Raw genomic sequence first — 14,872 nt, forward strand, 5'->3', positions numbered from 1 at the left:
TGCTAGTAACCTCCCTTTCTAACAAGCTTGCAGATCTCTCTCCTTTCCCCCCTGTTATGGAAAAACTATTTTTCAAAGAAAAAATACAGGAAACTTTGTTCTATGATAAAAATATTTCACAGAAAAGAGAGTAAAATCTACAATTTTAAACTTACTACTGAAGCACCTTCTTCATCTTTCAAAGGCTATACTGTGTCTAATTCTGTAAAACGGTGGGATTTTATTTCAAAGCATATAATTTTTAATACTGGATTGATTTTTCATCATTCAAAAGTAAATAATTACACTTTTATTATTAATAAATAATTATTTCATGAGTAAGACAAGAAATAATCTCTACCTATTACCTTAATTAAATATAATGTAATTATTATTCTTACAAAAGTTAATGAAATTCTATTTCAGTAAGTGGGTAGCTATCTTAGACATGACACTTTTCATAAAATATCTGAATAGTTTGTCTAGAACAGGCAAAATATTAAAACCTCTATGCCTCTCCTAGTAAAATAAAAGGCATCCATTTTGACAAAAACATTGCACAGGTGTATGAGAAGGTTTTCAAGCCTGAAAATGAATAATAGAACAAAAATGTGCTGTGGACCTATAAGTCTGTTTGTATTTGGACGTAGGAATGTGCCGTGCATCCTGCCTGCCAATGAACAATCCCTTCCTTGTAAACAGACGGGAATTTACAGGTCTGGGCTGAGAGAAATGCACGAGCACACACCTACAGATCATCTATGTGAGAGAGATTTAAGAGAATATTTCATTTCAGCCCCATAACTAAAAAACTACTGAGCAGGACATTCCCTTCCCGTGGGCTCTCATTAGCTCTGTCTCTAGTTTTCACCCTGCCAAGGTTATTACCAGTATGGCACAGGAGTTTGGGCCTTTTAGGGACTTTTTCTCTTGCAGGGATTTGTGAGTTTTTGCAGAAGCAAGCAGCAAAACTCAGCTCCCTGGAGCCCCTGCGCTGATGAACTGATCTAGGGGATTTAAATTTTTTTAAAAAATTTTATTTTAGGACCTCAGTAGTCCTAAATACATGTAGTGGTGTTTTAGTGGTCTAAAGTTTTTCAGACCTGCCCATAGAGCATCTGCCTTTTGTCTTTCTGCTGTGGTGTCATCACCATTCAAGTTACCATTTCCCAGGCAGTGATTTTTTTAAGAAGCTAGGACAGAGTTGCATTCCTGCAGTGGGAACACAGGCAGCAGCATGGTCCAGCAACTAGTATGCAGTGGGAGAAGGTGAGAGGCTAAAACATCTCCCCACCTCTGTAGCGGTAGGGGCCTGGCTTTGCTTAGTTTATGTGCCAGAAGGTGTGTCTGAAGTTATCCTCACCAGCCCTGGGCTCCAGGGAGTCTCTCCTACCTTGTCTCCAAGTGACAGGCAAGAGGGTCCTTCAAGCTATATGGGGGCTAAACTCAGATGTTTTTATTTCCTGGCTCAGGGAGAGATTGTTATATTTAAAAGCCCTTTTACAGGACCTCTGACCTTTATCTTGGTTAAATATTAGCCAAAATCCCTTGACCCTTCCAATAAAACCTGAAAAGCAAAACCAAATATTTAGCCATTAATCAACTTGTGATTTTGTCAAGGGGTCTCTGTTGCAGCAATTCTGGGTCTTATACTGGTACCAGGTGTTCCTTCAGTGGACAGATGAGGGTGTTATGGACTAACTACATCCAAATGAGTTCTGTTCTTATCAGCTTCTGTAAGAGGGCACTGTACAAGGCTTAGGAATTGTTTGTTCTTTCTAATTCCACTACATTTTCCCCATGTAGCATCGACTGCAGTCCCGTTTGCAGGTTTAGATTTGCTATTCCATGAAGAGTCTGTGGGAATGTTGTTACTGGGCACAGAAATCAGGCCATGTGGGAAAAAGTATTCCCAGTTCTCTTCATTGCAAGGGCACTTCACCAAGCAATCAGAACAAGTGATCCTGTGAGAAGGGCAGGCAATTACAAGGCACAACCAAACACCTTGATTAGGTGAAAATCCAGCATCTAATCTGCTGCTTTAATCCACATCTGAAACAGGAATTAGGGTAGTAGATTCTTAATTCCTCCTTATGCACCTTTTCAGTGTTGTGGAAGTACTAAGGGGTTTTATGGGTTCTCACAGAGCAGGTAGTTGATGACAGAAGTGTGTCATACAAGCATGAGCTGTTCAGGTTTCCATACAAAATATGGTTTCCTGCTTTGGGCAACATTTGTGAATTTATGTTAGTCCAACTCTGGCATTTCTCAGTCTCCTCAGTCCAATTATTGCTTTGGAGTTCAGATACGAATGCCATGAGGACACAGTTACTTGAAGGAGCTGTAGTTACTACTGAAGGAAATTTAAGAGGGCAGAAGGCCCTAACTTTTCAGTGCAAATGTATTGTCTAGCTAAAAAGAAGGAAAGAAGATGGGGGAAAAAATAGTGGAAAACTCTCAAGTGCATGCTTTTAAGCAAGCAAGCAAATAAAGTAGGAGAAAATGAAAGAGACAAATAAACATGTAAAAATTAGCAAAATATCTCTTTCGTTGCAAAACCCAAAGAGTTTGCAGTGGCTTAATCCAGGACAGTTCCTTAATTTTTATTTTTTTTCCAAAGGTGTAAGTGGCCCTTGAATTTCTGAAGTGAGGACAGCTTATAGCTATTATAGAGCAGGATGAAAGGCACATTACCTACTAAAGTTTTGTCCTCCCTGGAGCCTCTGGCCACTGCCAGAGACAAGATTATTGCAGCAGATAGGTGGACTGCAGCCTAATCCAGTTTGGCGTGTCTTTCCCTGTGACACATACAGACGCTGCCTCAGCGAGGAGACCGGAATATCCTGCTCCGACCACGCTGTGTCTGCGTTTGCCTTCTCTGATTTGAGAAAGCCATGTCTGACTTGAGTGTGAACAGGGAGCTTTCCTGAGTGAATGCCCTTTGCTTTCACAGAGCTCTGTGTTTGTTGAGGGGCAGGCAGGGGAATCTCGGACTGTTATGTGACTGTAGTGATCACCACTCCCACCAGCCCATTCCAAACGCAGAGATTCCTGCGTCGCCACAGAGTCTGCAGGAACTTGAATGAGAGTGCAGAACGGGAGAAACTGAAAATCAGATTTACAAACACGAAGTGAAAGAAAGAATGTGACAAGAGTAGTAGTAGCCTGTTTATTTTAATTAAGCAGGATTCAGCTGACATCATGCGGGAGATTTCCAGCCCACGCAGAGGAACGGTGATGACATCCCCAGCGTTGCAGTGCAAGGATGAGAGGTGGAGACACCGTGTCTCCCTGAGCGTGCCTGGGAGAGGGCAGGGGCCCTTCCAGGAGCCCGGTGTCCCACCTGCACTGGAGGCAGCATGACACACTGCCCAGGTCCAGACTCGCTTCAGCCCACTGGCACTTTGTGTTCTTGGTACTTCTGTTGAAGTAACTCTGAAAAATCCCATACAAGGATTATGCAAGTCCACTGATGCACTGACAGATCCACTGTCCCCTCTTAGGAAACTTTATCCTCCATATCAAGACAATATGCCATAGGTAAAAGGTGGAAAGTGAGACACTGATAGATTTGTGCTTTGAGTAACTGATCAAGAGGAATTCTTACCACCCACTCCTATGCTGGTGAGCAGTTGTTTGCCATTGCCACTGGAAACCCTGGTCTAGTGATGGTCAAACCAGGAAGGACAGTTATTTTCCCTGTAACTGGTTATTCAAGATGGTCTCGTGCAATCATCTGATCATCTCAATGTCCCAGTGTTTCTCAGTCTAACTATATTTAATGGGCAAATAATTTGATGTCTGAAAGTCACCTGGGGTTGCACTCTTGTTTTTCCGGCCATTCAGTATATCCCACTTTCTGGAAAGCACATAGAGCACTGTGTCTTCACTTTGAAGAGCAGAAGCAGCCTGTTGTGGGGAATATTAAAGGTTCCAGATTTTCTCCTCCTCCCTATTTCCACTTTCCAAATGAGGCACTACAAGCAGAGAGTTAAAAGGTCAGTAAAACTCATTTGCACCTGAACAAATCACGTTCACTATTCTGGCCTCAGAAAGGGTCACCCATACATGTTTTTCAGAATGAAACATCAAAAAGAAACTGAGATAGCCCTGATCCTGCAAACAGACATGTTCTTAGCCTGTATTCCAGCTGGACTGTGTTACATGTAAAGTCAGTCAAGCTCATCCCTCAGAGAGGTTCCCCCCTGTCTGTGCCCTCGTGTACCATGGTAGTTTGGACAGAGGATCTATTCACATCCATGTATTTTTTAAGCAGAGTTATTGACATTTCACTTCTCTCTATCTCCTTGTTTCTTTTTTTTCCCCATGTGAATGTGTGTTAAAACAACTGCATCTTCAAGCCATGCTTTTAGGTCAGAGGCAAAATGACTTTGCTGAAGTCTAGGACCAATCTGGATGGACATATAGACAAAACACTGAACGGAAAGACCCTGTCTGTTTCAAAAGAGGGTTTCAAAGGTCCCAAAAGGATTTAGATGACAGTGACATCAGTAGAGAATAATTCAGTGGAGAAAAAGGGGCATCCAAATTTTACTGTGAGTGAGCATTCCGTTATTCCAGGGGAGCCTTTTAATGCTCAGAACTTGAAAGGATTTCTAAATGTTATCTACTCCAAACAAAAGAGAACGTGAGCAGCTGCAAATGCTGAGCTGGGTTATAACTTTCCCTTGTAAAGCATCAAGGAACTTTTATTTCCTTGATTGCCATCTAGTGGAAAGTGTGCTGTCTGCATTGCATCGTTCCTAACACCATTTCCATCTCGGAGTTCACTGAGCTGTGCAGGTGATTGCACCACTGAGATAAGGGGCAGCTGATGTTCTCTGCTTTGTAAAGTACAGCAAGGACTTGCTAGATCAGGACATTACACTGGAAGGTGCGGAGTGGCAGAGGTGTTGATGAGACCTTTATCTTTCACTGACATCAGTACGTTGCCAGCAAGAGGTGAGGCATCAGGATGGAAGGGTTAAAGTCATAACCTTGTCATCTCTCAGGTCACAGGTTATTCATGGTGCACACAGTTGGTGTACAAATGGCCCCATCCAGTCGGGCCAAAACCAAAGTGTAGATCAATATTAATATTTCTAAGCTATATTTCCTTCGCCTGGGACAATTGCATTCTACAGATTAACTTAGTACTATTTTAGAAGGTTATAACAACTGTGTTGAGATGTGTTACTGAAACAAATGGGGTTATATCACAAAAAAATGCTACTGATTTTTTCAACCCACAGTTTGAGCTGAACTGTAGTGTTCCTTACAAGACTCAGTAAAGTGTTCTTTGAAAACATTTTGAAATGTCAATCCAGATTCCTGAAAAGTACCAGAATAATTCATTTTGGAGAGTGTTCATTCATGTGGAGACACCGGAATGCTGGTTAGATTACAGCTCTGCAGAGAGTCACATTTGGCCTGACCCTTATTCCTGTGATGTTTTTTCTTGCTTCTTCCCTGTTTTTCAAAACTTCAATGGCTTTCCTTCAAGAATTGTATGAGATTACCCATACTCAGCCCTTAAGAAAGCAGCTAAGTGTCTAACATTGTTCCAGGCCTCCTTGTATTAAAGTCCCACCAGTGCCAAGCATTTTGGCACCGAATCAGTGTATCCATGCCATGTGCTTGTATCCACATGCCTCCCCCTCTCTCACCAGCAATCTTTTACTCAGTTTCCTTCTTGAGAAGGACAAGACTTCTCTTCCTGCCACCCTGATGAGCTTCATGCAGCCTTGTCCAAACCTTTGCTGAAGCAATGCATGTTACTCATGGGCCTGTCATTGGAAAGCAACCAAAACCTCACTATTCAGAAGCCCTGAGACACTAAGAGCATCAGCAACCCCTACAGAGAACTGCTGGCAATTAGCCTCAGTACTTAAGCAAAGTGATTCCCTTTTGCCTTTAAAAATAAATATCAGTTTCCCAGATAAGTTGCATAACTGGAAGCTTTTTGTAACTCTCCTAGTCACTAGACTGTATTTAATTAAATCAATTGTTGGGTCTTGCCTATTAATAAAGCAAGTTTATCTTTAGGACAAATTCTTCTTTTTTAATGTTGTCTTTTTCTGTATAGGAAAAATAGCACCCAGTAGAAAATTGAAAAGTCCTTTAGAAAAATCTTTGTTAATGTTTTTCCTTCTTCCTTTTTCTTATTTTTAAATAAAGATATGCAGAGCCTCGAGAAGTTGCTGAGGGATGCAATAATATATGGGCAGCCTCGCACCCACAGAGCGTGGAGAAAAATTATCATCCTCGTGGAGGGGATTTACAGGTATGTGTGTGTTTTAGAAAGATGAGTGTCCTGTCATTTCTGAGGACAGAGTGATATATTGAGTGAAGGGAACATTGACTTTAAGTATCTGAGGGAAATCTTAATGAGATTGGAAGTTACGATAATGTTCTGTGATCTCCTAAATACGTTAATTTCCATTATATCAGCCTGAACCCTGGATCCTGTAGCTCCAGTGGGGTGTTCTGAATCTTGATTTAGCAAATCACAGTGGAGTGGGAGATGTATTGAGAGCAAGACGGATCAGCTGGTGTTTGTTGTCACAGATGTGATAAAATTCATGGAAGTATGGTAGGTGAGTTCTGCAAAGTGAGTAAGCTGAGTTTTCTAGAGTTGTTATGCATGGACAGATCAAAAGACAACTACACTGAATTAGTTAAGCTCTGTGTGCCCAGTTCTTACCCAGCTGCTAGAATCTAAAATCCCAAGCTAAACTTAGGCTAAGTGTATCAGCACCTTTCTGGTAATTAGTGCTGGATCTAACAGACTCACACTTTAACAGAAAAACAATTAAAAGACTGGCTTTTAAAGAATTATTTGGTGGTATTCCACGTAGCCCTAGTCCCTGGAGGAATTCGAATGAGAGAGGTGCCTTTGAGAATCCATCAGATAATACTGGCATCAATAACACCATGCAATTATAGGGCATCCTAGTCAGGTAGCGCTGGTTCACTCTTGTGGTGCAGTTTACACCCAGTCAGAGACAGTCACTATAGTTGAGCAGCAAAGCTGTGGCACCAGCCAGACTCACCATCCTGGGCTGTTTTCTCCAACCTCTCCAGTCAGGAGAGCGTTACTGGGAAGGCAGCCATGGGGCTCGTGGATGGCGTGGAGGGGAAGCCACTGGTGGGTAAGTTGGAGAAGGGAAAGGCAGGGATCATGAAGAGGAGGGAAGGGCTCAAGAAGCAGTGTTTGTACAGTAAGAAGGTTTTCAGGTATCTAGGCAAGGCTGCTGCGGTGATGACAGGAGGGGAGGAGCAGGAGAAGGATAATTTGGGAAGTAGCAACACCTGCCCCAGAGAGAAGGAAACTAGAAGCTCTCATTCACAGGACATGATGGTTTATAAAAGCAGCATTAAACTTTATATGTAGGGATCATATCCTGTGTTGCTGAAATACAGCCAGGCTGGATGGGCAGTCACTTATGCCATTTTACTGTGAAATGCTGGCACAGTTGAGCCAGTTAGCTTTTTTTGTAAGAAATCTTTTACAATCTCATGTCATCACAACTTCATAGTTGTCAGTGCTTTCTTTCCACCGAACATTTTCCATCTGCAAAGAGACCAAATCAGTCCTTATCTAAACACCTGTCAGTCAGAGCTGAAACAGGTCAGGAGCAGATCAGCTGATCCAAAGCAGGCTGAATGTGTCCTTTCAACCAGAATAAACAGAGCAAAACTGCAAATAAACATCGCTTGGCACTACTAAAAGAAAGCTCAGATTTAAGGGCTTTGATCATGCAGAAATTAAGTGGACCACCAACATTTTACTGACAAATATCCCCACTGGTCACATGGCTGGCAGAAAAACCTCCAGCTGCTGAGCTTTGTTCGCTTTTAAATCCTTTACCCTGAATATTGACCACGAGAGAACAAGAAGGTAGATTGGTGACACAGAAGCATAGATCATTCCAAGCAGTAGGACAAACCCACTGTTAGATATTTACTATATTAACCATAATATAGTAAATATTATATGTATTTCCAGATTTAGGTTTGATGTAGAGTTTTCTTTTCCTCTAGTTTTGCAGTTGGTTTCAAAAGGAGATTTCGTTTTCCAAAGATCAAAGAACCTTCTGTTGGAACGCAAAATAAAAACATGTTAAAGCTCAGAGTACCTCACTGAAAAGGAAGCATAATGTTCCTTCAGCTCCATAAAGGCTAAATAATATTAAGACCACTTGTGCCCCGAGTGTCTATGCTTCTGACAGGCATAAAGTAGAAGAAAACCAATGCTCAGCTCTCTGATAGTCTCTCGTTGGAAACCAGCCCTAGCAATAGCTGAGTTGGTTGGTTCATTAGTTGTTTTCATAGTCCAGGCAGATCAGAAATTGCAGAGTGTGGTTTGGTTGTAAAGCAAGTCTGCTCTGGCTGCAGGGCCAGTGCCACCACACCCCACCGTGCCATGTCCCTGCCACCACTGCCAGCCCTGGGCACTGCTGGGAACAGGCTCACAGCCCGGGTAGTCTAATCCAGTCAGTAGCTAAGAACATTTCATAGGCAAAAAAAAAAAAAAAAAATAGCTGGAGAAAGACATATTAGAAATACTCTTTTTGTGTGCATGTTCTTTCCTTTCTTGGCCCACACTTGTTGAAAGACTAAAATTTTCCAGCCCCATATTGGCTAATGTTAGGTTTTCTTGAAGGTTTGCCAGATGACAAATTAACATTCGTCAAGAGGGTTTAAGGGGAGGTAGAGTGTAGTTAATGTATTCTTCTTACAATAGTTAATACTGCTTTTTTTTTTTTCCATAAAGGATTTAAGTTATGCTTCAGGGACAGCTAATACGGAATTTAAATAACTTGGTCAAAGCCATTCCCCAAGTTAAAATATCTTGATTTGCAAGTTTGGCTTGGCAAATTTTTACAGAAATGCTTTTTCCAGAGAGGCAAAAGAAAACACTAAGCTTTCCATCTTCAAAGAAATATTGTTATATGGGACACCATAGTCTTAGTATGGTGACGTTTATGGTATGGAAAGAAATTTGCCTTCTGTTTCCATTAGGAGTATGTTAAAGTGTTTACACTGTGCATAAGCCTGGACTTACCAACTGGCAAAATTTAAAAAGGGTCATTGTTAGCCAACACGAGCATTTCTGGAAATCAGACTTGTGTTTGAAACCATAAGCCACAGATTTTGCTTGGTTACAACTGAAGGCAGAATTGGCCCCTCAACTTGGGAAGAACTCGAGCTTCATGTCAAACCAATAGCAATAAGTATATGTTTGTTTGCCTTTAAATGTCTCTATTATCTTAGAAAGAAAAAAAAAAAACCTCATCAGAAGTAAATATAACTACTAGTGAAAGCTGGTCCTTAACTTGGACTAGCCTAGGAGCAAATCTATTCCCTTTGAGTTCCAAACTGAGGGAAACCATCTCACCATCAATCTTCAGCACAAAAAACATGAACAACTTTTGGCAGTGACCAAGGCACAAATTAAGCTGACTTGCTAAATCACATTTTTATTATTTGAATTCCAGCTAATGTTTTCCTTGGCTTCTCCCATTTCCAGTTCTGGATTAATCAGTTACTGTGTTCTTACATGGTCCGTGGTAGGCTTCTGCTCTCTTCCATGCCTATTTACTTAGGAGTCAGATAGGCCAAGGCCCAGGGCAGGAGTTACGGGGCATCAGAAACTGATCAAAACTGATTGTTTTTCATTTGTTTTTTCCCTGCTTTTAATTTAATTTGGGTATTTTCCCTTCCAGCTAAGAAAATAGCTCTGATCAGTTAGATATTGTCCAGTGCCTTTTCATGTGCGTTAGAAGTTTCCTTGGGATTCAATGCCAATAGTGTAGGAAATTTATCAGGGTTATTTCTTATTTCCTGGGATTAAGTGACTGGGACTTCCAGAAAAGAATGAGGTAGCATTTAATGTCTTTGGCCAGGGACCAACACTGAAGGTTAACATTTCTATCATTTCAGTGTATGGAGTTGTATTTGAGGGCAGAGTTGGAAAGTTTCCTTAAAATTATTGCTCTAAACTACAAAACAGAGATTGTTGTGTGAATGTACGACGTTTATGTAAGAAAACAGTGCCTACAGTAACTGTTAAAATTGGGAGTAACAGGCCAGGAAAGGAGAGATTTTCCCAATTACAAACCAGCCTGAAAGGGGAACAGATAAACTTTTCAAATGTTGAAAACATAGTGGTACTATGGGGCATGTTTAGAGATGCTGAATGATGCAGTTATGAAGTAGATAACAGGTTGAGTATCAGTAAATTAGTTTTTCATGACAGAAAAAAAAATTAAATTGAAACTGTGGTAGCAGTTCTTTTCCCAAAAAGTTTCAAAATTAACTGGATAAAAAAACATCCTGTCAAGTTGAAGCCTCTGTTCCAAATGGAGTGACCATCACAAGTGCACACCTTCTGTCTCTCAAAGCACCTGCTCCACAACTCATCAGCTGCATCAGAAAGAATGTCAGTGGTCTGATAGGGATTGAATCAAGTTTCAAACTTCAGCGTTCCCAAAACTTGGGATTATCTTCTCATGTCTGGAAGTAGGTTCAAACTGAATGTGTACTAACTCAAGCGTTTGTGCCTGTCCACCAAACAAGGGTGACAAGAGTCAGCTGCAGTCTAGAAACTTTTCATCCCTGCCACCAAGCTAAGAAATTTTGCTACAAGACAGGGTGTCATAATGAGAACATCTGGCTTAGGCAGAGCCAGTTTATGTTCATTTGCATCCAGGTTTTTTGATGTGTCTCGGGTGCTTGAGCAGATCTGGAAACAGATCCATAGGTTTGTACACAATAGCTGTTTGTACACAAAGCTGAGTGACACAATCAGATTGCGACAGAACCATTACACTTCACTTCTGGCTCTCTGGTTTAAGCTGAGTTGACATCAATATTTACTGAAGAATTCAGTAAACTCCGTTTGGGCTTCCCAAGGGATTTTGTGAAGTGAGTTTTCTCTTGAAGCAGTTCTAAACAGTGTTGTGCATATCAATAACCATCTGCCAGGGTCAAAAGAGAGACCAAGAGCAGAGCAGGCAGCAAAACAGGTCATCCTTTCCATCAGGAGGGCTGAGGCCTGTTTGAATGGCAGCACAGAATGCATGCATGAATCCAGTAGCACTTTATCCATGGACACTTCAAGGCTATGTTGGGATCTCTGTGAACTGTTATAACATTTATGTCAGCCAGCATCTTTCCAGAGCAGTAAATCAACTCTGAAACTGAATACAAGTGCCTTGTTTTGCTTAGAGTTCCAAGAGAAATCTCCTACTCATATGAGTAAGAAAAGTTTTCATTAAATCTTCTTAATGGTTAAATCTTGCAACAGCCATGAACCAGCTCCATGTATTCTGGGATTCAGCACAACTTTGTTCCCATTCCACAAATATGCAACATTTTTAATTTACCAGTTTTACTCTCATCTTTTTGAAGTTAAATGCTGGCTCTCCCATCTGAATCTCCATGAGCCACTAAGCCTAATGATGTCCATATACATGTGGGAAAACTGTTATTGTCCTTCTCTGCCTAGCTGGTCTGCCCAAGCTTTGCTGGAAGGTGGAGGGTGGGATAGCTGTTTGCTTCCCTCTGCAGAGGTGCTACTTGGCACTCTGTCCACACATCCACCCTGCAGACTGACCAGACACAGCTGAGAGCTGCCAAACACAGCAGGTCCAAGCACATCCAGTGGCTCAGGGTAGTTTTTAGCTGACTAATGCTTTGACTCTGGGCTATGTGAGGACTGTGGGCTCTGCCCTTGTATTCATTAGGAAAATAGCTGTGGTGGTTCGAGTTGCTTCTTCCTCAGCTGCCAAGTGTCATTTGGGAAAAGTGAGAAAGCCCAGTCTTCAGGAGCTTGCAGTACAAGCCCACCCTTCTTTGCTGCAAGGGATCATGGTGCCAATATACAGCCCCACAGTTGCCTCTTTTATGGCTGGGCAAGACAGAAGGGCAAGATTTGCCAGTAGTCACCTACAGCCAAAATTATGCCTCCAGGCACAGGCAGCCAGGCTCTCTGAACCTCCCATTATGAACAGCACAGGCATCCCTTGTCCATGACTACTCCCTCGTGCTGTTAAACTAATGGAGACTTGCCTATGGGCAGGTCTCCTTCAAAACTGGAGACCAAACGGTTTCCAAGCTGACTCAAGAGACCAAAGGATGAAGAAGGACTAAAATGGTCAGAAATTTCCTGAGTTCTAAAAGCACATCCTGCTACTTTTGTGGTTCCAAACTTCCAGACGCACAGTGCAACTAGAGTGGCAATAAAACAGCCTGTGAAAGCCACTGGTCCAGGATCTAAAAATTTCCAAGACATTATTGATTGCACTGCTCCCTTATACTTGCTACTTGGGAACAAACTCATGTTTCTGCTCACCTGAAGCTCATTGCATTTGCAAGTGGATACACCTTAGCTGTGGGCTGTAGCCACAGAGCACTGGTTTTCCTGGCACACAGCACACTGATTTTGTGTTTGATAGGAAGTTTTTAGCATTTAAAGACCAGCTTGCTAGAGCTGGTGGAAGAAAACATGTTAGACTAATGAACATGAATACTGAGTGCATCTGAGCATATCCAAGCGTAGCTGTAGTCATCTCACAAAGGTTTTCAAGATATAAGTCTTCACAGCATTACTATGGATATGTCATCTTTATGAGGTCAGAGAGCATTTCTTATTTATCTCCCTGGGCTTTCATTTTGCTGTACACCTCCTCTGTGCCTTCTCACTTACTGACATGGCTGCCAATAGTACAAAAGATTTGTCATCTTTTCTCATTTCTGCAAATCTCAATATGCCACTAATCATAGAATGGTTTGGGTTGGAAGGGACCTGAAAGATCATCTAGTTCCAACCCTCTTTCCACATGCAGGGATATCTCCCACTGGACCAGGTTGTTCAAAGCTCCGTCCAATCTGGCCTTGAACCAGAGATGCCCCCCAGAGATGGGGCATCCACAGCTTCTCTGGGCAGCCTGTTCCAGTGCAGGTTCAGAATATTTCCCTTTCATGTATGGCTGTAAGAAAGTAAAAAGAAAAGGAATGGAAACTTTTTTCCTTTTGATTACTAGGTAGCAGGCCACATTCCTAAAAAGTACATACTGAGAGCAACAATTGGCCAAGTGGATTTGAGCTGCCTGTTCTAACCCCTGATTTCTGTTCACTCTGAAGACTGTGGCTGCTTAAAATTATGGCACCAGCTGTGGGTTTCATGTGGTCCATCTCCTGTGTATGTTGGACCCAGCTCCCCTGCACCAGAGGAATTTTCTCTAGAGCTGTTATGCCCAAATATTGGCACAGTAGCTGTTGATGAAGTAAGCAAGAACCAGACTGAGTTATAGCAGTTCTTTATAATGCATTATAATATTTGGTTTATACTGATGAATTGTAATGTGCTGGTTTGGGTGAGTATCTCCCCCTTTCTTTATACATTTCCTTCTCTTTTTTGGCATGCTGACAATTTGCAAATGTTCAAAGACTTTGTGACTGGTTTGGATTGTTCGAATCCTAAAACTTGCCTTTGACTTTTTTATACTCACCTGCAAACGGGAAAGGGTTGCAAGTTCTCTTTGAACTGTAAGAAAAAATTGAGGTTCCAGAAGGTGTTTCATGGAATAAGGCAATTAATGACTATATGTTCTGCCAATATCTTAAAGAGAAAGAGTGCAGGAGTTGTTGTTCATCCCTGATTCTCTCCACCTGCAGCATGGAAGGGTCCATCGTGCGCCTGCCAGAGATAGTCTCCTTGAAGAACAAATACAAAGCCTACCTCTACTTGGACGAAGCTCACAGCATCGGTGCAGTGGGAGCAACGGGCCGAGGAGTCGTGGAGTACTTCGGGATGAGCCCTGATGATGTTGATGTATTAATGGGAACGTTCACGAAGAGCTTTGGTGCAGCTGGAGGATATATAGCTGGCAAAAAGGTAAAAGGAAAGCATAAACAATTTAACATCAAGGGGATGGGAAGTACCTTCTTACTAGGTATGATACATTTCAGTATCTTTTCACACAGACTGCTTTACATGAGCACTGTTCTAGAGTTTAGTACCACTTTTGCCTGGATCCCAAACGCACATCAAGCAGTCAGACTTTATTCTTTTTGTCTCATGTTCACATTATGTAATTTGCTTGAGCTGGGTATTTTTTGTGCCACCCTAATGATCGTTGTTTGTCTTGGAAATATTTGGACACGTTGTGGTTGGCTAAATATACTTCCCTACATTAATTTGCATGCGGATTGCTCATTACTTTGTTTCGCATTTGTAAACAATGTGTGGGGCAATATTGAGAGATTAAAACCACAGTTTCATCCACTGATAATAAAATTCCTAAACAGTTGTGGATTGACATAGTTGCATTTTTTAGAAGAATGGACAAAGAGGATTACTGAGGGCCTTTTGCAATAGTAAATTGTGTGTCCTCAGTTGCTCCGCGTACATTAACAAAACAATCTCTTGCCAACAACAGATGTCAACAAAAGTAAAGCTGAGTTTGCTTTAACTGGGGGTGTAGAAGAGAAAGCATAATCAGCACCATTGTGAAATGTCATCGGTTTTGTTGCTTGACAGAGAGATCAAGTGGCTGCTGATTATTTGCCCTTTTCAGATCCTGCTGAATGTATTTTTTAAGGAGTCTGCTAAATGAGTGGGAAGCCTGTTTACACAGCCCATATGGTTGTTGTCAGGATAACATTAATAAGGGTAGCCCTACAGTAGAATAAAAGCGCTATAAGAAAGTATAAACTGTATATTTCTTACTGTCTTTTTTGGATTTGCCCCTGGAGATCTTAAAAGCGGGTGTCATAATTCATCAAGAGTCAATTTGCTTTGTTTCTTCGGCTTCCTGAATTTATATCTGAAGGCTTAACTCTCACCAAAGACAATGTAGCTGATGTAACTAAAAAGTATAGAAAG

The 14,872-nt window shown here is 41.6% G+C and overlaps 1 protein-coding gene across 1 annotated transcript in view; it reads left to right on the plus strand.

Annotated features, from left to right (window-relative positions):
• The window catches only part of SPTLC3 (serine palmitoyltransferase long chain base subunit 3), a 293,881-nt gene that overhangs the window by 255,788 nt on the left and 23,221 nt on the right, over positions 1 to 14,872 (plus strand). The window contains exons 29-30 of the mRNA XM_064647552.1: positions 6,157 to 6,262; positions 13,663 to 13,882. Of these exons, the coding sequence (XP_064503622.1) occupies positions 6,157 to 6,262; positions 13,663 to 13,882 (326 nt within the window). The remainder of the gene's footprint in view (positions 1 to 6,156; positions 6,263 to 13,662; positions 13,883 to 14,872) is intronic.

The sequence above is a fragment of the Pseudopipra pipra genome, chromosome 3 (genome assembly GCF_036250125.1).
Source record: "Pseudopipra pipra isolate bDixPip1 chromosome 3, bDixPip1.hap1, whole genome shotgun sequence".
NCBI lineage: Eukaryota > Metazoa > Chordata > Aves > Passeriformes > Pipridae > Pseudopipra > Pseudopipra pipra.